Genomic DNA, 26,673 nt, shown 5'->3' with positions numbered 1-26,673 from the left:
CGGTTATAAACTCCTGCAAGACCGTTTCAGGCTGGACATAAGGAAGAATTTCTTTACTGTCTGAGCCCCCAAGGTCTGGAACAGTCTGCCATCAGAGGTGGTTCAAGCACCTACATTGAACACCTTCATGAGCAAATTGGATGCTTATCTTGCTGGGATCCTATGACCCCAGCTGACTTCCTGCCCTTCGGGCGGTGGGGCTGGACTCGATGATCTCCCGAGGTCCCTCCCAGCCCTAACGTGTATGAAATCTATGAGGAGTATACCTCCACCAAGGACAACAAAAAGTCCTTTTTTAAATAGATAGGGAGTATGAAGAAGGCACCGGGTAACATGGGGCCCCTGCAGGATACGCTTGGCAATCTGGTGGTTGCACCAGAGGAAGAAGCAGACCTTTTTAACAATTTCTTTGCCTCCATTTTTTTGTGCAGGGACCAGGACTCCCCCACTGAGATTCAGGATGGACTCAGGAGAGACTCCGCCAGGCCTAGGGTCATGGAGGACTGAGTTAGGGGATTTCTGGAGGGGCTGGACATGTTCAAATTAGCAGGTCTAGATGCTCTCCACTCCAGGGTCCTGAGGGAATTGGCAGGGGTTATACCCAAGCTGGCATGGCTTTATGAGCACTCGTGGTGCTCTGGCCAGATGACTGGAAGAAGGCCAGCGTGGTCACCATTTTCAAAAAAGGGAGGAGGGAGGACTTGGGCAACTATATGCCCATTAGTCTTACTTCGATCCTGGGGAAGCTCTTTGAGAAGATTATCCAGGAGCACATTTGTGAAGGACCAGCAGGGGGTACGATGCTCAGGGGCAACCAGCATGAGTTCATTAGGGCCAGACCAACCTGATTGCCTTCTATGATCAGGTTACAAAATCACTGGACGCGAGTGTTGCGGTGGATGTAGTCTTTCTGGACTTCAGGAAGGCCTTTGACACTGTCTCCCGCCCCATTCTCATTAAAAAGCTAGGTGACTGTGGCACTGATGCCTACACAGTCAGATGGGTTGCTGTGGGGCTGCACCCAGAGAATGGTGGTGGACGAGTCATATTTGACCTGGAGGGATCTGGACAGTGGAGTCCCCCAGGGCTCGGTCCTTGGGCCCTCACTGTTCAATTTCTTTATCAGCGACTTGGATGAGGGGGTGAAAAGCACCCTGTTCAAATTTGCTGACAACACCAAGATTTGGGGCGAGATGGGCATGCTAGAAGGGAGGGACAGGATACAGCTGGACCTGGACAGGTTACAGGGGTGGGCAAATGAGAATAGGATGGGATTCAGTACTGACAAGTGCAAGGTGCTGCACTTGGGCAGTAAGAACCAGCAGCATACCTACAGGCTGGGGAACTCCCTTCTTATCAGCACACAGGCAGAAAAGGATCTTGGAGTCACTATTGATTCCAAAATGAACATGGGCTGCCAATGTGAGGACGCGGTCAGTAAGGCCAACCGCACCTTGTCATGCATCCACAGATGCATCACAAGCAGAGCCAAGGAGGTGATCCTCCCCCGCTGCGTGACACTGGTCAGGCCACAGTTGGAGTACTGCATCCAGTTCTGGGTGCCGCACTTTAGGAGGGATGTGGCCAGCATTGAGAGGGTCCAGAGGAGGGCCACTCGTATGATCTGGGGACAGCAGGGGAGACCCTACAAGGAGAGGCTACGGGACCTGAACCTGTTCAGCCTCCACAAGAGAAGGCTGAGGGGGGACCTGGAGGCCGTCTATAAACTTACCAAGGGGGACCAGCGGGGAATGGGAGAGACCCTGTTCCCCCGAGCACCTTGCAGAGTAACAAGGAATAAAGGCCATAAGCTGATTGAGAGTAGGTTCAGACTGGACATTAGAAGGCACTACTTCATAGTCAGGATGGCTAGGATCTGGAACCAATTTCCAAGGGAAGTGGTGCTGGCTCCTACCCTGGGGGTCTTTAAGAGGAAGCTAGATAATCACCTAGCTGGGGTCATATGAGCCCAGTATTCTCTCTTGCCCAGGGCAGGGGGTCGGACTTGAAGATCTACTTAGGTCCCTTCCAACTCTACATCTATGAATCTATGATACAATCGTGGGGCTGGTTGAAGCATTCAGTCCATCTTACTTCTTCTTTGGGAATGCACCCAATTACCTGTACAAGTACCAAATTCACGCAGTACATTTCATGCCAGAGCAAGTGCTCTAATCTTACTGACAAGTGTCCTTGCCAATGAACTCAGCAATCTGAAGGAACCTGCAAATATATCAGACACAGTGCCTGTTGGATGGCATGGCCAGCCTTTGAAACCAGGGCACTCAGCATGATATGGTCTGTAGTACAGACAATCTCAGATCCCAAGGATGGTTTGTGGTAGAGTGACTGACAACAGTCCTTCACTATTATAGTATTTTCAGTTATTTTCGGTGCATTAAAACTTTGTAAACATATACTCAAATGCTGTGTATGCACAATGCACCCCAAAGGCGAGACTGAGAATTTCTTACTTGCTACCTTGCCAAGCTGTTTTGTATTGTCAGCGAGAAATCCTTATTGATTTTTTAGCCAAACACATAATAACTACCACAAGGTTTTGGTCCATAGAAATCAATGGTTTAACTCAAACACAGTATTAACTAACTTATAAAATAACTTGCTTTATGCAAGAATCTTTTCTTCCCATTGACCTTTTGATCCATATTTCAAATCATCATAACGACTGCTGATCCCATTTATTTTCCATGAAGATTCAAACAGTGAAATAAACATATTAAAATTCAGCCTTTCCCCCTGTATTCTTGTACAGATCTACTCAATTTCTTGTCATATGTGGAAGAAACTTTAATAGGCAGATAATCCCAGAGCAATTCCAAATACAGATTTTTTTGAGATTTTCCTGCAAGTAATTAATATGAAGTGGAAAAAGGATTATTTTAAATATATAATTATTTTAGATAGGTAAAACATACCTGAAGAATAGACTTAGTAAGAAACGTGTAGCTCTTATAAATGATACATGTTTAATATGCCTGTGCTATTCTTGTATTACAGATGTGGGGGCTGTACTGGCCTCCTCTGGTGGCTAATTTATCCCCTCAGAACTGTTGTTGGTTTACTGGAGTCTGTATGAGACCTGGCAAATGGAGAACTACCCTTTGGCAATAAGGGCTGTGAGAACTACTGTGAAATACTAGTATTACTCCCTGTTTCTCTCCCTGTGTAATACGGATGAATACACAGCCATGCTTAATGGTGTTAAGCAACAACAAGAAAGAATGTGGCCACAAGTATTTCTCAAGTGAAAAAAATTGGAAAGCTGAAAAAAAAATTCAGCTATGTAGAAATATGTCAGACTTTCTTCAGCTGTTTAATTAGGAAAATTGAAAATGACTTGTTAAAATTAATCTGACCCTGCTCAGTGTTAACAAACCTCAAGGGAATATGCTATGTGTGTATGCATTCAGACTGAAGCATGCTTGAGGCAAGTATCCTCTCTTCATTCTGTATTTTTGCCCAAAAGCCTATGGAAATCTTCTTGAAATCAATGCAAGTTTTACACATGACAAGTATCAAATCTGCATATGTACTTTTTTTTGGGTTTACAATCGTATTTTTGGCTATTTTCGTATTTATGGGTTGTACAGGTTATAACTTTGTCACGCGATCGATATAAGCTGCACTTTCACTGTTTAATGACTTGACATAATGCAATTTTTCCTGATTGTACAAATCACTTAGAACAGGAGTTCCTAGACTGTGGTAAGTGTACCCCTGGGGGTATGCAGAGTATCTCAAGGGTATGTGGGAGAAATTTTGTAATGGCGGATTTAATTTTCATTATAATAATAATTGGCATTTAAGGGGTTAAAATATAAAATGTGTGCTGGTAGGGGTACATGGGCAGCTGGTAAATCTGGAAGGGGCTATGCAATAAGAAAAAAGTTTGGGAACTTTTTATTTAGAAGTAACAAGTGCCCTGTATTCACAACCAAAGCAACAACAGGGGAGGGAATACTTTTTTGTTCTGAGTTTATATAGTCCCTAGTACATTGGGACCCTGGTCCCTGACGAGGCCCTACTCCCATAAAACAACTGCAACAAGCACAACTGGGAAACATGCATATTAAAACAGAAGAGCATACAATATGTATGTGAAATCATCAGAACTTTCAAACAGAAATGATACCTTGTCTTGCTACTATTAAGCTGGCCATGCAGTCTGGTACACTTGTTCCTGCTGCTAGGAAAGTAATGCCCATGATAACATCAGGAATCCCCAGAGTGTATCCAATCACAGTAACCTGTGCAGTAAGGAAAAACAGAGCCATGTGTACTAACTGGGAAGTCTCTCTCAGACTAATCCTGAAATTCCAATACAGTTTTTCACTTTCATTTCCAGAGGCTGGCATGACAAAGATCACACACACACACACACACACGCACACACACACACACACACACACACATGTGCATAATGAACCACAACTGTAGCAATAACTTGACTAAAAATGGTTTGCACACACCTGTGTAATGAAACAAAACTGTAGCAACAACCTGACTAAAAATGGCTGGTATGAGGTGTATAAAATTTTAGACAGACAAGGGTCTTTTGGTGAATCTGATATCTTTTATTAAACCAACTTAAATAGTTGGAAAAATGTTTCTTAACAAGCTTTTGGGTTTAAAAACCCTTCTTCAGGCTGAGGAAGCATCTGCAGTTGGTGTGTGCTCTTCCTGGATTCATCCACCCAAGAAGAGCACACACCAACTGAGAATGCTGAGAATGGGGAAGAATTAATGCTTCCTTTCCCCAGCAAGGCAGAGACTAGGGAAGAAGCAGGGTTGCTGTAAGTCTCTTGCTGAAGATGCACTTGGAGTAAACAGGATATGTACAATCTCCAAATGGCCCAGGTGGGACTTCCAGTGTCCAGAAAGTGGTAGCAGCCTGCAGTGGGACTCCCAGTAAGGGTGGGAAGGATCTGAGATGGAGCAAGCTAAAAGACCCTGCCAACAGGTCAAGAGAGGAGGCTTATCAGCCAGACAAGGAAATGCAGGAAGCAGATCCATGTGTGTTTGTGGAATGAAGCAGGGAGCAGCCAGGTGTTTAATTAGGGAGGATGTAGGACCGGAGCTTGTAGTAAGGCCAAGGGGCTCCCCTAAATCACAGTGCTACCACTTGGAAGCATTGTGGTGATGTCTTCTATGAGCATAAATAGGTAAGTCCTATTTGTTTGGACTGTTGTTTTATTAGCCTTGTGTCTATCCAAAAGGAGTGGAGTGTTTCCCCGCCCCAACCCCCACCCCTGCAATGTAGGCAGAGGGTTAAATTAAACTACCCCATTATTGAGAGCAGAGGTCAATAACTTTTTGCTAACAGTGGGCCAAATTAACACAGCTTGGTCCTAAAATGGGCCAGAGACAGCAGATGTTAGATATTCCTCCACTAGATGGAGCAATCTCATGCAAAACTTACTAACAGCAGATCTATACATTTCTGGGACAATATCGTTTTTTGGCATGTTTGGTAGACTAGTTAAATCTTGTTTCAGCCTGTGAGCTGTAAGTTGTTGATCCCTGATTGAGAGAATGCTCCACTGACTCCGCAGACAGATGATTACGTAAGTGTTAAAAAGGAACAAAAACAATACAAATCCTTAAATTAGATCAAAATCTACTGGAGAATTAACTCAGAAAGAATTAGGTGGTCCAACTTGGGGTAGCCATTTTGCTAAAGCCAAACCTACTCCCCCACCATCCATAAGGTGAGGGTTGTGTAGCTGACAGCTGTGTTAACTGTCCTGGGATAATGGCATATCTACTCATTCTGGATCCCAGTAATTTACACCAGTACGTACATTACACTAGGATAGACAGATGTCTATGTACATCCTAAAAAGGCAAGTATTAGTGGGGTACTGGGATATGGCTATTTCTTGAAAGCAAGAGGTAAGGAATCCTGCTATAATATCTAAGGTCACATTTTTACCTTGGTCTTTGCTCTCCCTCTGATTTTAACAGGTCTGAAAATATGGTATAAAAGGAGAAAGTATAATAACCTTAATGGGATGGACAAGCAGCAGGCTGTAGCAACACTGTACCAGAGAGACAGAATGGCTAACATATGAATCTCATTTACTATGTATTCTAAATCAGGAGAAAGTGTAATACTTTAGAAAATAGCTACATGAAAAAAACAGGATTCTCCACAAGTAGAAGGGTAAAAATAAAGCAATCTAAAAATGCATAATATACTTTGGCGATAGCAGAGCTATTGGCATGAGTCCCAGACAAATATAACTCAGACTTACAATTCATACGTTTCAAACAAATTTTGAAGCTCATAAATGAAGATGTTTCGAAAAGGTCATATCAAACTTAGAAAATCCATTTCCAAAGGTACAAATTTATCATTGTGGAAAAAAAATGATGATTTCTTCCTTTTGGTGATGTGGAAAAATGGGCATGTACATACACTCTCTATGCATCCTGCCATTGTCTTAAAGGTTCTTTTGTATTGTAACTGTTAACTTTGGCTCTTTGTTCAGAAAATAAAGATACCTTTTTACATTTCAAAAAAAGGATTTTTTTAATTTACAGTCTCACATCTGCTACTTGAGTACCAGTCTTCTCCAACTAAAATGTACATTTGAACTATAAAAACTGAAAGAAAATGAGAACGTGAAACACAGGAGCTTGGTTTAGATCTTAAAGTAAGAAATTTCTGTATTGATCATATCAGGGATCTCTGTTCTCAGAACTAAGCTTTTCACATGTAAAGAGCAAATTAAAAGTTTTTCTAGGCAATCAGTGAAACATTAATCAAGAGGGATAATATTTTTGACTAACACAGGATGTTTTACTCAAAGCATTTTACAGTGCATCTGATCCTGCAGTCCTCAGTACCTTCCCAATTTAATGTGACAGTAAATTTCAGGATCATAATTTTAAGTGCTGGGCACTTAAACAGTGGTGCTGAAGATGATTTCATTTTTCATACAGTCAAGACCCTGAAAGCGTTCTACAGCCATGCCATGACACACATGCATGGCTGCAGAATGCTTTTAGGATGGCTGATCATGCAAAGAAATAACCCTCCTCAAATGAGGTATTAGATGAAGAAGCTGCCTGCTACGGTTTGCTGCCTGGCTGGAGCTGGGGGGAATGGAACAGAGCCCCCTTCCCCCCCCAGCTACTCTGGCTTGGGTACTGGTGGGAGCTGGGCCAGGTCCACAAGGCAAGGGGGATCCATTCTACTCCCCAAACCACCTGCAGCTCAGGCTGGACAAAGCAAAAAGAGAGATGTGAGCAGCACTGAGCCATGTAAAATAAAGCACTATGAGTTACAACGGGGGTCTGAATGTCTGCCTGTGTCTTCAGTGCCTAACACTCACCTAATGGCAGGGAATAAGCACATCACTTCTAAAAAACCATGTAAGCAATTACATGCACCTTCAGGGACCCACTACATTTAAAAAGATTGACCTAATTCACTGTGCAAAGAGACTGGCATATGGGACAGAATATTCAAATGGCCAGGATGTTAACTTACTACTATGTTGCATACAAATTAGGATTGGTGCTGAAGTTATCAATTTGTACATTTCAGTTAATAAAATGTTTTGTTGTGTCCACTTACCATCCACACCATAAAATAGGAAAACAATGCAATCCACAGAGTGGATAAAATAAATGTCAGCATGAAAAAGTTCTCCCAGCGTGGCTTGCTGCAGTTTGGAATGGTACAAAAAAGCAGAAATATCAATGGCCATGTCAAAATCCACTTGATCTTGTTCACTTTTCCATCTGCAAGAAAAAAAAAGACAGGGTTGGGGGGCGTGTATTTAACTTCCCTGTCACGGTGCCAGGCTCTGTTCATAGGTACTGAGTAAGACAGGACTGCTGACAGTTGTGCGCTTTGGTTTCAGGGTCTAGTGAGCCCTTCTTCAACCTTTACAATTTCAGTTGCCCTGTATCATCAGCCCAGTACTACCCTGGGGTGAGAAGTATAATACAGCAGCTGTGCATGTGCTCCCCCAACAAAGACTATGAGCTCTAATGTATTTGCTCTGTCTGAATTCCAAATCCAAAGTCGGTATTTTGCTCTTTGAAGGGCATGCTTCAAATTACTATTAAGCTCTCACCTGAAATAAAGAGCAAATGTTAAGTTTTACTCATAAACCTATTTTAAGGGAACAGAGAAAAATGTATAGTTTTACAAAACTGTATCCATCTGTTTAATAACCAGAAAATATTCTTAGCTGATATAAAACTGACATAAGTCCCAATCCTAAGCTGTGCTTTGGAGGCAATTAGTGTCAGAGAATTTGCAAATAACTGTTTTTATCTGAGTAATATTATATTAATATACTCTTACTTCACAGACTGATTGTATTCAAGTGAATAGTGCACCAAACTAGGACTCTGCTACTGCCTGCTGGGTGACCTTTTCTGTGCCTCAGTCTCCCCCTCTGTAAAATGAGGATAAGGATAGTGGCCTCTTTTTCAAAGCACTCAGAGATCAACTGATGAAAAATGTTATATAAAAAGGTCAGGCATTACTACTTATACAAACATGTGAAACACCATCACTTTCAAAAGTACTGCAAAAATGTACTGGTAAATCTCAGTTCATGAGGTCTGAAGAAAATCCTAGGATTTTCACACACTAACGACTACTTTCATATTCTTTGTGGAATTTGTGAAGCCTGCTACATGTTTGTTTTCCTGATGTAATTAAGCTAGCAGGGATTTCTTGACACTAGGAGCAATATAAATAATCTGGCAATTATCTGACAATTATGTGCACACAATCCATTAAAATGTGCCATTTTAAAATAGATGGAAAAATCAAACCAAAGAGGGGAAAAATACCAGTTCTTATTTAAAATAATATTCAAATGAAGTTACTTACCCAAGTTAATAAAAGCAGGTAAGACTCTGGGGAAACTCCCACAGAGTTCAGCAGGGGTTTTGCTTAATTAAATATTTCAGCATCGTGTCTTGATCCAAACCCCTCCAAAGTCAACCGGAGTCTTTCAGTGACTTCAGTGGGTCTGTGATCAACGCTTTGACCCATAATGCATCAGATGGAGTGCAATCAAACATTAAACCTTTCTATATTTAATAGAAAATATTTAATTTTTAAGAGCACACACCAGTCTGCCTGAAAACAAGGCTCCATGCAATAATCTTCATGAGGTAACTGGGAGTTAACATGAACTTAGTTACATACGTTTGCAAGTGCTGACTCAGGTCTTTAACATGAGATTTTAAAGTGAATGCTAATAAGCAAATATGCCCCTCCAGGAAACATGCTACACTTGGCAGTCTTCTCCCCTCAGTTTGGGCTTCTGGAGCTCAGATCTTATAAGCTTATTTTGAAAAGCAATATTCTCTCAGAACCTCTCTACCCTAGGACTTTACACATTGTTGGGGAGCTGTTACAGATTTACTGGAGGGACCTTGTACTTTCTGCTGTTTGTATACAGATATTCTGAAAAAAAATTCTACCTCAAATCACCTCTTTTCAGGTAAGGGAATGACACTATTTAGCCTTATAGTGAGATCTAAACTACATGTTACTAGGGCTGTAAATAGTGCTATGATAATTTAGACCTCCTGTTGTTTAATTTGTATCAGCTCAGACCGTTACAAGACTCATGCTGGTTCATTTGTGCTCTTTATCTACCCATGTTGCTAAGCTTGGTTCAAAGTCAAATGAATCAGTCGGTTCCGTGCTTGAAATTTCCTCAGTGTTTAATTCCAAGTGCAGGATCAGTGAGTGACCATCTAACTGAATGACAGGAAAAAAATAAAGATCAGTTCTGATCCTGGCATAACTTCATTAACTTCAGAGGTGTCACCTATAGTTATGCTATAATCAAATCAGGCCCATTTGTTTCAGCACTTAGTGCTGGTGCAAGAACACTATATTCCTAGCTATACAATATGGAGTAAGCATGCACTATCGTTCAATGCGTCTGTCAGGGAGCATGTACCTCAAAGGGGATCCTGCTCTAAGTCCTGCATTGGCAAAGAACCTAAGCTATGCATATTCATGCTGCCTTTGCACTGGCTTTGCTAAATCTTATCCTCACTCCCAGAAAGACAGAAGCCGTGTTGCCAAACAGGCATTGACTATCTAAGATGACTTGCTTATTAGCATTCACTTTAACGTCTGGATGCCATTTTTGTTCTACCCAGAGAAAGGCACTGGAGAGAAAATAGGCTTTCAGCTCTACAAAATGCATAACCAAATATCCTTCTTCACATAACAGTTCCACTCCCATTATCACATAATGACCAGCAACCTGTTTTTCTGTGACCCTTGGGCTCAATTATTGCAATTCCCTCTTTGCTAGATTATGGTAAAGCTGTTCTGCGCCTTACAGCTTGTTCAGATACAGTGGCATGATTGCTTGTGGGTTTGAACAATCACGATCACATGTGATCATCACGCTTAATGTTCATTGCATTGGCTGCTGAGATGGGGCAGATTCATTTGTCTTGTAGGGATATTTAGCTCTAAATGGAACTGGCCCCTTACACTGGAAAATCCATTTAGAGCCCTGACCTACCAGGCTCGGGGGTTCGAAAGAGGATGGAGCTAGACTGTTCTCAGTGGTGCCAGCCCTAACAGCTACGAAATTTTGCCCTCACATATCAAGTAATGTTTAGGGTTCTGCCACTGCGGCAACTGAGCTTCCGCTCTGATATCTCTGATAGTGTGGGTCTCGCTTTCAGTTCTCTTCACACTAAGCAATAAAAAATCTCAAAGCATTTTTTCCAGAGGTGTTTTAAAAATTACTTCAGATGTTGCTGTGTTATTGCTTTGTTTTTGGTCCATCCATTTCTCTGTAATTTTTTTGAGGTTGGGGAGTTCCAGTTAATGAGAAATTACTTTATAATTGCTGTTCAGCACCCCAAGCATTTTTGCAGAGAAGGGAGATTGCTTCATAAATATTATTAAGGAGATCTTTTAACAAAAGATGGAAATCTCCATTTCAAGGCACTGGAAAAGCTCTTTTCACAGACTTTCCTCTATCCAATATTATTACTATTTTCACTTACAGCTGAAAAAAGAATTATATTATTTACTACCCTCCTTACAAACAAGAATGTATGTTGCTTCATTAGAGAATGCATCACTGATCTGGATTTTGCTCTCACTTGCATAGTTTTATACCTTGTAACTCAGATTACAATGGAGTTATTCCTGACTTACAATACTGTAACAGGAGGACGGTCATTTCTTTTTTTACAAATCCATATATTCTACTTTGTCTATCAGTTATTTTGGAATCCAACCATTCCACGTATTCTAAAGAGGTCATTACATGGGAGGCTGATTACAAAGTTTATGTGAACCTGGGGACAATACCAGCATAAACAGTCCTATACTTGCTTTCAGTATATTCCTATAATGCCTTTCATCTCAAAGGAGCTTATAACCTTTATACTCATAGAAATCCCTTCTCACTAAAATGCAGGCTTCTTGAGGTGAAAGGCACTGGTGTTGCTGCAACAGTGATGAGAAGGGATATTTTTGATCAGTGACAGTAGGCCAAAGTTTCTCATTCTAAGAAAAGTGTCATCAGATTTGTAATACCCATGCAGAACAGACAGGATCTCAGTCTCATCTGAAAGAGCCCTGTGTGGTACATGGCAAAGAACTCAGTTTTGTCTAGCTTAGACAGGGGAAAGGCTGTGACACCACTGACAGAAGTCAATTGCATTGTTGCATGTAGTTGTGATAAAAGATATCACATCTGCTCAAAGAACCTTGCCTGCCTTGTTGCAGTTCAGGTTTTCAAACTTGATAGCTACTCCACTGAATCCACCCTTCAAAGGAATGGAAAGAAATGTGGTGAGAAATGAGTGCACAGCAACGGAACTTAACATTCAGAATACAGGAATCGCCGTTGCATTTCCAACCAATGGTCCATCTACTCTGCTACTCTGCCCCCTGACAGTGATGTACCAGATGCATCAGAACAATGTTTCAAAATCCTCAAAAACAACAATATAAAGAAAACCTCTTCCTGACCTCAGGCAGTTACTGGTTTGCTCATGTGCCAGACGTTGAACCTTGACAACCTGTAAAAAACATTTATCCTGTCTAGTGGTACTCCAGACAGCTTTAGTAAGCCATGTAGATCTCTGATTTAGAGATGGCTAAAACCAGGGCAAATTACAGGAAACTTTCTGCAAATTGCCCCTCACCTATTCTGATTTTTTAAGGTCACTGAAATTTTGCTACGTCAAAAAAAATCCAGTCATCCCTAACTCTAATCCTATGAATTCTAATAAGTATTTTGCATTATAGCCAAAGGTGGTGCAGTCGCCACCCTTGGAGGTGTTCAAGATGAGGCTGGACAAGCACTTTGTTGAGCTTGTCTGAGCCCAAAAACTTCCTGCCCATGGCAGGAGACCAAACTTGATGATCTTGCAAGTCCTTTCCAGTCCTTCAATTCTATGATTACTGTATCTGTTACCAATGAATTACCAAAATACATGCTGAGAGAGACTTCCACTGATATAAACCAGAAAAATTGATATAGCTACACCAGTTCATTTTAGCTGAGGATCTGACCCGCTCAGTTGTGTTTTGTTTTGAAGTGTTTCATTCTGCCTGTTTTTAAATATGTGGCTTTTAAAATCTTCCTTCATTTTGAAAACAAAGCAAAATCTTTTCCTACAATGAAAAATGATTTAACTACCCTATCTTCCTAGTCCTAGTTAGATTATTATTTACAAAGATGAGATTTAGAAGTAATTAAGATCAGGTGTTTGGGAGAATGGATGGTACTTCGAGCATAGGTCCATCTGACAAGGTGCCAGTCTTCTGCAAGGCTCTACCTTCCCTATACCCTTCCCCTTTCCTTTCAGGTGATGGGTCCTTATTCTCTGTTGACAGTGAGTGTGAGTTGCTGGACCTTGATTCCTCCCAGACTTGCTCTGCAACTTGTCAGTGTCTGCTTCCTCCAGCCAAATCTCCCTCCTCAGGCTTAGTTGCTCGTTATACACTGCAACTGCCTTACTTCCTCCCTCTCTCTCTCCCCCTCTGTTGCTGCCTCCAGCTCCTCTCTCACGAGGCTCTATGTTTGGTGATCTTCCCTGGGTTGGCAGGTCTCACCTGGGTTGGTCTCCCTCAGCCTTGCTTCAGGTCTATTAAACTGAACTGCTTCACAGAGTCCAGGTGCATGGATTAGGACCCGAGTAACTATAACTCAGATGCAAAGGGGATCCTTCTCTCCAGCTGTCTCTCCCTAGCCCAGGAGTACTAAATCAGAGAGAGAAAAAAAGAAACAGACTCTTGTTCACTGTGTCTGTGGTCCAGACTCTCAAATACACTAAAGTCAAGTTCTGAGCCCCTGGCTGCTCTTCCAGGTTCAAAGGTCCAGCTAGGCTCACTTCAACTGGTTCAAGCCTTGCTAATATTCTCCTAGTTGGCCTGGACATATCCCTCTTGTGTCTGAACTATCTCTACTTCCCTTGAGGCTACCCCTGGATCTATGGGTCTGCTCTTGCCCTCTTTCCAGTCTGTCTTGGTTGTCTGTCCCCTGCCCTTCGGTTTGTGGGGCTACCCACCACTATCCCACCATCCATTTGTCACTTATCTCGCCGGATGTGCCAGGGTTGTCCTTTGCTCATGGCTGCCCGGTCGCAACGTCCCACAAGGGTTTGGCTGGCTGTGTCCCCAGTTCTGCTGGTTCTCCTCTCAGTCCAGCTGTACCACCTTTGTTTTGGGAGACACTGAATGCCTCCCTTTAAACAGCCTGGGCTTCCTCCTGAGTCAGTCAGTGCTGGCTCCCTGGGACACATGTCCTCCAGTCCCTGGTGCCTGCAAACCCCTCCAGTTTCTCCGTGGACCTCCTCCAGAGCACCAATTTCCCACTGGTGCTGCCGGTCCCACGAAGGTATAACAGGGGTTGTGTCCCAGCCCTTGCTACCCCATGGTAGCTGGTTTTATTACCTTCCATTTCAAGATGGGCCTGAATCAAATCCTGAACATTAACATCTCTCTGAAATTTGGGTTTGAAATCCATTTCACAGTCCAAACTGGACATTGTATTTTGATACTATCTTAACTTCCTTTATGTAATTGTCTCTGTTTCCAATCACATGCTCCAGAGCCTTACTTCTATAACTGAGCCTCACTGCAGAAGGATCATGAACAGAGCAATGAGCAGGACATAGACACAGTACATAAAAAATCAGTATCACACAGAAAAAGAACTAGTACTTTAAACTTCACTTACATCTATTTTTGTTTCAGGTGAAACTTGTCCTGACAGAAGTAACTAGGACAGGTAAATCTGAAGTAAATCAAACCCACAAAAAGAAAAGCGCTAGAGAACAGCAGGAAAAAAATGTTTAAAGCAGTGGTTCTCAACCTCAGTAGACTCCCTTGGACTCAAGGTCCTCTTTGCAAATTCTCAGCTCTTTGTTTTCATTTGATTATTTTACTACAGAAAAATAATAAAGAAATTCTTTTATTGCAAAGAACTCAGAAAGACCACAACAGGTCAAAATGGTTTTGACACTAAGCATTCCTACTTGAAATGTCTGGGTTTATTCTGTGAATGATGTTTGCACGCTACGTATGTGTAACATTGTGTGGTACTCCACAACACCCTTGAAAACATCTCAAGGCATCTTTGGTTGCTTAGACAAATCCTTGACCATTTTAACTGAAGCTCTAAAAAAATCAGAAGTGAATTCTCTACTTAGCACATTGCAATCACTTGATTTGGAATGTGTTTTCAGTGCCTATTCTTCATAGAGTTCTTTATAGTTCAGAAAAAATTCATGACCTTTTGATCTTTAGATAAACATATATGCCTTATTCCTAGTCTGAAAATATATCAAAAGAGAGAGAGAGAGGGAATGTTGGGAAACTGTCTGAAAATTACCTTTCTCCCTACAGCCAATTTTGAATGTCAGGTATTCTTTAGGCTACTGATTGTACCATGGCACTTAAACAACAATAAAGCATAGTGTAGTTTCTTAACATGTCTTTCAATGCTATTAACAAGCGTGCTTTTGAAAAAAAAATAAAAATTCTCCCTCAGAGCACAGGAGCTGAGCAATGAGAATCCAACAGATAAATGGCTCCAGCCAGAACAACAAAAGCTAAAAATAATTAGAAGAATTTTAAATGTCCAACTATCCTGTTGGTCTGTCAATTCATATAGGGGTATATCTACAAATGCAATTGATGTGAAGCAGTAAACTCTGGAGTTTATTGCCAGTTTGCAGCACAGCACCAAAATTTGACATGGGGAGATCCTGGTGTCAAAAAAAGCCACATCAGAAAAAAGCAGTGTGGTGCATGCAGCGCACCAGATCAGTGCCACTGCTGCCCCAGGAGGTCCCCAGGCCCCCAGGTAAGGCTACTGGGGCTAGCACAGGTGCTGGCCCCAGCCTTCTGTATCCCACCTGGAACAATTTGGTGTGTGCCAGAGCATGCATACGGGGTATGCCCTGGGGAACAAAGTAGTGGCAAACACAGGCCCCTGCATCTGAATGCTCATCTGGACATATCCAGGGAGCCCTACTCTGATCTATACATAGGGTTTCATTTATGAAGAACTCTTTTCAGTTCTGCACAAATCTAGAAAAAGTAAAAGTTCTACCAGTTTGCTCTCTGCATTGCATTTGCCCAGTTTTTGAACTATTCAAGAGGGTAAAATGAAATGTAGAAATAAGTTGCTCCAAACAAAGCTGATAACAAAAGTTTTTTTCTAAAGAAAGTCTTATTTACAAATGTAGTTCTAATGATTTCTTTAAGTGTAAAGTTTTACAGTGATGACTGACTGCCCACACTGGCATGACCAGGTGCCTACATCTAAACAGTGCAAACAGTAAAAAAACAAAAACAGAGACACAATTCCTTCCCCCTGTCCCCCTTCAAAAAAAAAAAATCATTCAATGCATGCAGAAGTTGTTGAAATTCATTTAATCCATTTAATAGGTCTGTCTTCACAGGACAATGAATGGTTGGTTACGTTTTACTGTGAGGTGAGTGAAGATATTTACTGATTGTGTAATGAATTTAAAAATACTACATATAACTTTAAGTGGGAAAATATGTGATTTCCATCAATCAAGCAGTGGAGGCACAAAGGTGTACTTCTGCTTTGTGCCCCATTGCACGTCCCTGCATGCATGCTTTGGTGAGCAGCTAATTGTCCCGGGTAGGGGTAGGAGAGACTGGGGCCGGTATCAGTGCTGGCACTAGCAGCTTTACCTGGTGTCTTGGTGCAGCAGGGGTGCAGATCTAGCAGCATGGAGCCTAGCTTGCACTCAGAGGGTTGCTCTGGATGGCCAGTACTCTGTGTGTACACTACAGATGCATGCGCTGCACTACATTTTTCCCCACCGTTTTTGCTACCAGGATTTCCTGGATCAAATCTGTAGCATGGAGCATGTTTTAATGTTCCAGGTGTGAGGTCTGTGATGCTGCAAAGAGGTTTGCGTCACCACAAGCTGCACATGCCTGAATGTCTGGATGCACCCAGTGGGTAATCTACATGTGAAATTAATGTGATGCAATAAACTCCAGAGCAGTTTGTGCCAGAGTAAACTGCTCCCGGGCAGAGTGTTTACCTGTGTGCCCATGACAGCAGCAATTTGAGCTGGGGCAGAGCAGGCCCCCACGTGGCTAGGTTGACTGGGTGTAATTTATGCCTGCAGTCACCATCTACATGTGCATTTCAGCACAGTAAATTACTTGGGGACAGTCCTATCTTACAGCTGAGTTAATTAGTTTACTGTGCCCTAATACCCGCACATGTGCAGATGATGATGCTTGTACTGCAGAGCTAATTAGTCTACTCTGCAGTGAAGCGCACATGTAGATGTAGCCAGGATCTTTTTCAGTGGGCTCCAGGGATTTTTCAATCAAGAGCATTTCTGCTATGATCCCTATACATTTACCAACAGGCCCCTCAGAAATCAAAGGATGTTCTTTTCCCTTTCACTCTGCTTATAATGTTCCTCCTCACTTTCATTGGAAGCAGGGTTTATTTTTCATTGTAATGTTGCCATTTGCCATTAGGCTGCTGGTAAGCGAATCTCTGGAAGTGTCTACATTTCAGTGGTAGAAAGTACTGCTTCCAAATTTGGAAGATACTTTGGTATGAGTTAATATGTAAAGTACTATGCAAATCATCATGATAAGAATGTGCCTGTTTATAGCCCTTTTCATCATTCAATATTAAAGTACTCCCAGAAGGTGGGTATTACTGCGTACAGTTGACCTATAAGCTCCAGACATATATGCATGCATGCAGCCCTGTATTTCATAACATTCGTCTGAGTCTCCATCTTTTTTCCCTTTTCTGTCTTGTAATTAATATACCTGTCTACACCAGCCTAGTTTTCATCAGGAGGCCAGTTTACCCCAAAGTTATTATTGGCGCATTGCTGATTAGTTTGGTCTATGTTGAATTTATGTTTTTGATACACTCTTTCTCCAGAAACCACCGTTCTGTATCTAGTAGAAACCTGGAAAACTCTACACCAGTGTCAAGTGTTTAACTCCCATTTCTAACAGCACTGTGCAATCCTGTTGCTACACATTAACCTGAACCTAACTGGCATCTATTTTACTATAGTATGACTTCTTTCTGTGTCTATCCTTCCACCCAGGCATCATAATTTCGAATCATGAATCTTGTCTATTTTGACACCCTAAATCCCAGCATTTTAATTATCTTTTGCTCAGTCTTCATCATTCTCTTTTGTCCTGAAGGGTAGGCCCTACCTGGGATTGAAAAGGGAGACAGGTTATCATGCTCATTCTCTTCCTGGTTGTCCACATGGATGTTCCCATTTTCAATGTTCTCGTGCTTCCCATTCTGAAGCGGTTTGCTTGTGCCATTGGCAGACTGAATCAGTCGCTGACGCTGCATAGAGATACACACCAAAAGCTGTAAAATTCTGCAAATCTTGTCAACTCTGTTCTTTGAAACCATACCACTTTCTCCCTCCTGAAAGGAGGCTTTGGATATCACATTCTCAAAATAAATTCTGAGTACAATTTAATGAGTATAGCTCATCCAGAATCGTATCTCATCTAGTTTTTGTCTAGGTCTCATGAGATTTCAACCCTCAGACCACCAACTGTGCCTATACCTGGGCACTATGATACTGCACAGCTGAGCTTGGAGAAGGACACTGCACTATAAGAGAAGATATCCTTCAGATTATACATTAACCGTGGGACCTTCTATCCAGCCCTGATTCTCTACCCCCAAGAAGAATTCAAGGATCTTATGTATTTCACAAACAGGATTAACTCTACTATTTCCTTGCCTGATTAAACAAACCATAATGATAACTGTGTATGGCTACTGCAGAGATATGTAGGGATACCTGTCTGAGAAAGGTTTGCTACATTCATTGCACTATGGCAGCTACTGTTGTCACCATTAAGCACCAGTTTTTACCCAGGATTATCAAACAGTGGGATGTGAGATACTAAGCTAATTTTCTAATTTCCGAAAAAGAATTAGCTGCCTTAGGTGGAATGATTACTATTGGTAACTCATGTCTTTTAAAGGACAGTTGCAAAAATTAACTGAAATATACTTAGTTATGCCCTGATTGTCTAAAGTTCTGCCAGCATATGAAACAATTAAGACCTATATAACTGAAAGAGGTATTAAAAACTTAGAGAACTCAAATCCATACATATTGCCTAATCCATTCAATTTGGAAGTTTGGATACAGGAAAACAGATCCAATCTACCTCGAAGCTTGGGTTTTCTTTTGCCAACATTGAACAGCTTGCAAACACCTTTCTTGACATAGCTCTACTAAAAATAATTTCTAAGTGATTGGCTAATTCGTTTGAAAGCAGCTGTTTTAGAGGACAGACTGCTACTAGCAATTTATCTGATCTTCTCTTGCGCCTGACACTGTACTTTGGAGATGATTTCCTAAAACCATTTCAGTGTATTATTGTTAGTTGGACTTTGTAACACACTACATTTCCCTTATGCTTCCTTGGGGTGTTCACAGTAGTCAGTAGTGCTATACTACCCTCTGTGTTTTTAGAACTTGCAAAGGCCTATTTTCCCTATACTTGGGATTGCTAAGTTAAGTAATTACCCTCTCTCCCCTCTGAAAGGACACCTTTTCTTATACTCATATGTAACTCAGAAATGAAGAGGGGAATCTTGGTTGCATTATGTCAATGTGAGTTCTTCCATAACTTTAACAGAGAAATTTCACATTGTTTTTCTTTTAAGAATGTAATGCTCCTGGCCATTTTCAGGACTTTTGCCACAGGGTTATGACAAGAAAGACAGTAAATGGTGGTGGCAATGGGCTCAAAGAGGGCTAATCTGAGCCTGCCTGAGACATGCTCATCTTGTGAAAAGATTCTGATCCATTTTCTCCTTTGTGTTATCAACAGTTCTAGATTGTGAAGTTTAAAGACATTAGGCAATACTTGATGTGATTAGGAGAATGCTGTCCAAGCACTAAAAGAGTTCTTAGAAGTTCCATGGTTGACTTATTCTTTGTTATTCCCTCCTCAGTTTCACCATTCTTATCAGTGCTCGAAGGCAATTCTATGTCAAAGGGGAAAAACATTGTTCTTAGTGACAGGATCTTTCTAATCTTTATTCCCAATTCCTTTCCAGGGAATCCCACTACAACTGTCTATCCTCCAAGAGGGTCTCATCATCACATTCAGTCCACTGACTGGCATAGCTGCCAAACAGAGACACAGATTTCTTCTTCCCTAGACACTGAGTTGAAGAGCCAAACTCTGATTCCAACCATAAAATCATCCTTGGATAGGAACTCAGCCTGGAAAAGTGGATTTTTGGCTGATCCAACTCAGACTACTTATTCGCTATTTTCTCAGTGAACTTACCTCGTTAATAATGAGTCTGCTTGCCATTCGCATTCTGGTTCTTGGTCCAAATTTATTTGTTATCATTATTCGTAAGCCGGCTTCAGGGAAACGGAATTTTGGTGGGCTGGAACAGATGATCTCATCCACCATCACTACAGTGTTTTTGCCGTACTGCTGTACTCCCTTCACTATTGATCACAATGCCAAGGGTTAGTTGCAAAATTTTTTCAACATCCTTCCCTTTACCTAGAGTTGCCCTAATTGGGTTCGATCAGGGGATCACATTCACTTGAACTCTTGAATTTGCTAGCATCTAATCTGTAATGTTTCTTAAGTCTTGTGTACCTGAAAATCACTGATTCATTGGGTATCTCTGATTCAGGCCATGTGGTGAAGAGATCTTTCACTCTCTTGAGGCAGCAGCCTCAAAGCACAGATAAGTGAGAACAGGATGATTACTCATGTTGGGCCATCTAGTTCATAGCCCATTATCATTCATCATGGTTTACAGAAAGTTTTTCATGAGATCAACTGGTACTGGGAAAGCACAGGCAGTTCCCTAAAAATGGTAATGCTGCTGTTCAGTTGTTCAAGGTGCTTAGTAACTATAAAAAGCTTATTGCTAATTCTAGAGCCCCTATTGGTGTGTTACTTGTCCGAAAAATCTTCACTAAGTTTAAAGACTATAATCAATGTCTCGATTGCTTATAGGGCTTCAAACTACCTAATTTAATCTAATTCCTCCTGGACAACTAATTACAATTGATTCTTGCTGCATGTAAAGGAACTCTACATTGTACCAAGGCAATAGTTTTGTGCCACTGTTCTACAAAAGCCAAAGAAGTAAACTTATACTAGGGATCAATACAAATATAATCAAGGGCTTAACAACATGCCAGTATTTCCATAAATGCTACAAACTACACATAGCAAGCACAGCAAGGCTCAGCAGACAGGAGACATACCAATGTGTGTTAGAAAACAGGGCAGTAAATAATGCATTTGGTTGAAATTAAATAAAAATGAGCCCCCGTGCAAGGGAAAAAACCAGCATTCTTTATTGCTTGCATTATTGCTTTGCATTGCTTGGATTTTTTTCTTGTGGCCGGCAAGTTACTTACATTAAGAAGAGGAAGAGAATTTAGGAGGCAAAAGTGAAAGATAATTATTAGTGCATGGTTTCAGCCAGAAAGCAAAGGAAACCTGGGAAAACATTCATCTTAACCAAAGGAATCAGAATGGAGCTATCATAAATATATAGTAATCTACATAATTAAAGAAACTAAAACCATATATGGTGAAACACTGTTGTGTTTTCAAGTTGTCGGTATCAGTACATACATGCAAACAACATTGGCTGTCAAAGCCTATGGTATCTTCTAACACTTTTATTTTGGGTTTTGAGGAAAACATCATCTGATTGTCACTCAGAAAGAGAAACTCAGTAAGATATAAATCACTAATACACTACAAGCCTCTCTGTAGCTATGGAAGTAGAACGCCATATAACAGTGTTTTGTGTTTTACTAATATAAGACTTTCTTTGGGTGCACAGTATTCACTAAAATACTTTCTTTGGGTGCACAGAGGCACCAAAAAGAAGTCTTAGATTTCAGAAAAAATTACTTAATCAGTTGATAGGTTACGTAGCTTTGACATGTAATTTAATCACTGATAGAGGATGGACACAGGAATAATTTTGGTAAAGGTAAATCAGTAATTATCTTCCCACTCCTTTTATCTTCACAAATTAAACTAGCAGAATACTGAAGGTGATGATACAAAGAAAGGAGTGAAGGAGCACTTGTAATGTCTGTCTACAAAGTGATTAGGCAGAGATTGCTTTAATTGCAAAGGTGGAGCCAGGATACCTGGGAAAATCCTGTATCTGGTCTCACCTTCATTTGAAGAGGACTCAGTCACAAGAGCCTAACATTTGCTTTAATAAAGAAGAAAAAATGTTTGACAACAAACCCTGGTAAGGCATAAAGCTGTGACATCATTGATTTAACAGAGTCTCGCTAGATTAGCAGCTCTCAAGTGAGTTCCTCCAGTAGAGTCTCCAAAGCACTCCTTGATCTCACAGCACGACAGAGAAAACAACACGGAAGCACTAGAGTCGCTGTGGACCTAATTCTAGGAGCACTAATGAGTTTGTGGCAAAACATGCTCAGGTTTGAATTGAGGGCAAAAGCCTCAGCTTTGATGTGAAGTGTATAGATCACAGGTGCATGACTCACCCCAGCCTTAAGGCTGACACAGCACATTTCTTCTGTGCTCTCCTAAGAGCTCCTCAATCTGACTCCATCTGTTACTGAACACACATGCCTTGCCCCATAAATGGGCCCTATTTCAAAAATGGCATAAATGGTTTCTAGAAATTAGAGAAAGTGAAAAGCATTGTCAGTTTTTCCATTGTGCATTTTCCAGGGCAAATATCTTCCAGGTGCAGCATTTCCTTTTAATTCATTTGGCAAACTTTCTGCTCCTCACTAAGGGGCTAGCTCAAAGCTCAAAGACTTCAATAGACTTTGGATCAGGCCATTGGGCATCTAACCTGCATTCAGTTCAGAAACACAACACACTTTTATCAAGACTTTCTGTTAATAGGCAGGAGTCAAACCCATGCCATCTAAGGGAAGTGTGGGTCAATATAATAAAAGTCAAGGGCACTAAGCTACAGCACTCATACTTTTAAACCAGGAGAATTTTAACAAGAGTACAAATCTTTTGTCTTCACTTCTGTGTGTGAATTCACCTTCGAAATTGAATTTTTCCCAGGGTGAAAAGCACTCTTTATATGAATATCTAGTAATGGAAGCTTTTATATTTCACCAGTGGAAGATCTTGAAAGTAATAACTTAGGAGTATCAAAAAGGTACTTGTACAATTTGTGAACCCCCTTTTATCTGCATCTACAGTAGCAGAATCCTAATAATCAGGATGAAGGAAGTCCCTAACACAGAACAGTTGTTCTTTGTCAGAAATAATCAGACTTCATTCTTATATATAGGAGGAGATCAAGGTCGGATACAAGTCCCGCTGAGCTCAAGGGAGGTGTAGCAGTAGACTCTAAAGTTTGAGAGCCGCCAATTGGAGGCAAGACCCCAAAGGCTGAAGGCCAGTTGGGTTGCTGCCTCACAGTTGTTGGTAGATGTTCTGTTTCTGAGGACTACTGGAAGCACCTGAGGAAGGTGAGCTGAGCTATGTGGAAAACAGCCAAGAACAAGTTAACAGAGAAGTAAGACAAAGTCATAACATGCTCTGACCCGAGGTGCAGTAAGCAGCCATGTGATGATCTTCGGGAGCAGGTTCTTGCTACCTGATGCTCTCCATTGTAGAGCATTCATTGTTTCTCCAGTATAGTCTCAGATATCTGGCAAGAGGGGGGATAATGAGGCTGAGAAAGTTCAGGGCAATGAGCCTCAGAGTTCAAGGGAAAAAGAAAAGTAAATGGGGATGAAGTCTTTTATGGGGAATAGTTGGAGTTGGCAAAAATTGATGTGTCTAGAATGTTATTACCCTCCTTACGTAATGCCTCAAGCCTCCTTCTTCTTTTCCTTTTTTGAACAATTATTTGATTCTTTATACTACTGTAGCACCTAGAGACTCCACAAGAGATCAGAACCTGTATTATGCTGTGCCCTGTTCCCTCACATACAGTAAGAGAAAGTGTTGTCCTCTTCTAATCTAAATACATAAGGAAGACAAAGGGAGAGAAAGGCTATTTATACTGTGAGATTCTAGAGAATTAGATGGATCTAAAATGTGCCCGGAAAACAAAGCCCTAAGTCTTATATGACCAGATGTCCATCTTAAATGTTGACTTCAATTCAAAACATACAAAAGAAACTTAAAATTGCTTGTATATAGTGAAATAATAAGACCTGATTAGTCAGAAAGACCTCAAGGAGTGAGACAGTTTGACCCTCAAAGGCAGTATGCATTTGGTTCTGTGGAGAGAGGCAGTGATAAGAAGCAGCTATGAAGGGAAGTTAGCAGAGCAGAGACAAACTCTCAGGCAGCATTGGCAGCAGGATGCCATCTTCCCCCCGCCCCCCGGAGCCGAAACTGCCTGCAAGAAATGTTGTTTCCATTTTGAACACAAGACTGAATACTAGTTTAGGAGGAGACCCCATTTTCCTTGTATGCAAACTTAGCCTCAAGTTATTTTAATTCCTTTTGCCCCACCTGCTGCAGTAGCTATCCCACTATGATTCATGTTTCACTTACTGCCTATAATTTAAACATCTCAGTCAGAAAATGAGATTCCTCCTGCAAAGAAAAAGTATTTATTTTATGGGTGTGTAATTCAATCACTTACTCCTGATCAAGAAGATAGAAGATAGCAACACTGAAGAGATATGAAGTAGCATGTTTCCAACCTCCCTGGAAAGAACTATAATTCCCAAAGGCTTAGCTGGACTGAATTTGTCAAGTTAGCCCAATAACAATATCATCCTCCACAGCTGAACATTACAAGTGCTTTGATCACCATTAAAAAAAATACTGTATGTCAATGCTTTGTCCAACTCCTGTCTGCTTAGCCTTACCTTTCAATAGCAATGGTATGGATGGGTCATCACAGCTAATGCCATAATATGCATTACCATCTTCCAGCTCATTGTTGACGGTGTTGCCATTTCCAACATTCTTTCTTTTGAAGGTAAAAAAGTTTTGCAATTTCACATTGTACCTGAAAGTGTAAAGTGGAAGTCTGAGAATGCTAGATTGTTGGATCTTTTTCTTACATGAACCCAGCCTGTATGGATGTTTTGTGACAACTAACATTAGTTTAGGAAAGACTAGACAGAGTATCACATTCAATATTGCAAGGTTAAATTTTGCCCCAGCTGAAGGTCATATTAGCAACTAACCAGGAGAATAAGGGTTGTACCTACCTCAAATAGACAGACTTTTACCACCCATATCTGAAAGGAAGATGTATCCTCCATTTACTGAGAAGCTTTAACTTATAAGAGGGATTCTCCCATGCCCTAAAACTTTTTTCTGCACTTACATGGGACATTCAATTTAAAAGGTTTCTGAAATTCACTGTAAAAGTACAAGCAATTACATTTAAATGAATGCCATAAAGTTGGTTAGACACACAATGAATATACCTCTTCATGGTAAAAAAGGTTTTGCAGTCATCTCTTTTTTTTCTACCCACCATAACAGGACCTTTATACGGTGACTATTTTTCTGATGTGCACAACAGTCCTGAACCACACCTCTTTCCCTTCCTTAAGAAAAAGCACCCTCTTTTCTCTGAACCTTTATAAGAACTTTCTGAATTAAATGCCACCTTCTGTAAGGTCATTTATTTCACACTATAGAGATGTTTTGTCTCTGTTTTGCTAGACCCGTGTAGTAGAGATCCTGCTGCTGTGAAAATTGCTATGCAATTTATTCCTGAAAATTGAAAGAAGTGGAAAATAAGGCTGTATATATTGCCTTTGTGCAATTTCCATGCAGATGCATCTTGCTGTGTCAGGTTTTGGTTAAGACTGGCTAGTGCTATGTACCAACATACATCACACCTAAACATGATTCACTGGGGGGGGGAGGGGCAGTGGGGGAGGGAAGGTAGAAATAATTTCAACCCACGGGCTGCCAGGGACCTAGACCACTAGGAAGACAGCTAATTAAGTCCTGCAAGAGGAAGAGTGCCTACTATGTTGACCCTTCTATGTGGCCTAAGAATGCATCATTAAGCTTTGGTTGACCCTGGCTTTGGGAGGCAGGAGCTGGGGCACGTTGGGAACATAAAACAGATGGCTTTCAGGGGGGAAGGCAGAGAGTTACAAATAGGAAAGCTAATCAGCTTCTTGTGGGAGGGATGCCTCAGGAGTTTTCACAGAGGGTGGGAGTGAAGGATAACAGTGACTCTACATGGCAGAACTGGTGTGGAAGATCCTTGCTCAGGTGGCAACTTATTTCTTGTGGTCAGTCACCCGGATAAAACATGGGTGCTTGTAAAACTGACAGCGGTGCCAGGATTGGGACCTAAAACAGGGAAGTTACCAATTCATAGGGACACCCAGGGCAATGTGCGCTAAATTGCATGTGTTAGAGCAGACTTGATTAACTGAGTCTGCTACAGAATGCATTCCAGCAGCCTCAGCGCCACGTGTATTCAATGTCCCTGCATTTCAAAATGGTGGCAGGGGTGCTTTAACTGAAGCTCATCGAGCGAGCTTTAGTTAAAGTGCTCCCACTGCCGTTTTGAAGCACAGGAAACTGAATATGCAAGATGCTGCAGGTGCTTTAATTAGAGTGGCTCTCAGAGCTGCTCTAATTAAAGTGCCACCCACTCCACCCTGGAGTACGTGTATAGATGCCCACAGTCACCCTCTTGGAGTAAAACTAAGGCAGTATTAAAGTCTCCCCCAAAATACAATCATTTTCTATTTACCTATAACTGCAGGCTACTTTACTCCCACACAACTAGAAAAAAAATGGGTTTATGACACTTCTCTTAGCTACCTCTGAGACTTACTGCAGCTTATTAAACTACAACAAGAAAACATCCAAAGACCAGCTGATGCTTGCAGTACATATTCAGAGAGTAAACTGATCTAGTACAAAAGTGGGAGAGATAAGACAAGGCAATGAGATTCTGCGTTATCCTCAGCTGGAGATCAAAGCATGATAATAGTCAAATTACAATTAGAAGAGCAGAGAAGGGAAGATCACTTACTTCATGATAAGTATATAGAATGAATACATAATGATGAGTACAAGGCTTTCCCACCTCAAAGAGAGAAAAGAAAAAGAATTAATAGGGCTATTTAAGCTGCTATCACCTTACAATGTTTTCAGTAGGGATG

At 41.2% G+C, this 26,673-nt stretch overlaps 1 protein-coding gene across 2 annotated transcripts in view; it reads right to left on the bottom strand.

Moving 5' to 3' along the window:
* Positions 1-26,673, bottom strand: part of SLC24A4 (solute carrier family 24 member 4) — a 53,317-nt gene that overhangs the window by 12,510 nt on the left and 14,134 nt on the right. The window contains exons 7-12 of one of the 2 annotated variants that reach the window (XM_019552433.1): positions 26,544-26,597; positions 24,394-24,536; positions 19,859-20,028; positions 17,738-17,879; positions 7,604-7,770; positions 4,154-4,268 (exon numbers count right to left, since the gene is read on the bottom strand). In XM_019552433.1, the coding sequence (XP_019407978.1) occupies positions 4,154-4,268; positions 7,604-7,770; positions 17,738-17,879; positions 19,859-20,028; positions 24,394-24,536; positions 26,544-26,597 (791 nt within the window). The remainder of the gene's footprint in view (positions 1-4,153; positions 4,269-7,603; positions 7,771-17,737; positions 17,880-19,858; positions 20,029-24,393; positions 24,537-26,543; positions 26,598-26,673) is intronic. The other variant, XM_019552434.1, reaches the window with a different exon arrangement.

Source organism: Crocodylus porosus, unplaced genomic scaffold (assembly GCF_001723895.1).
Source record: "Crocodylus porosus isolate Cpor-Errol unplaced genomic scaffold, CroPor_comp1, whole genome shotgun sequence".
NCBI lineage: Eukaryota > Metazoa > Chordata > Crocodylia > Crocodylidae > Crocodylus > Crocodylus porosus.
This window is presented reverse-complemented; position numbering and strand designations above follow the sequence as displayed.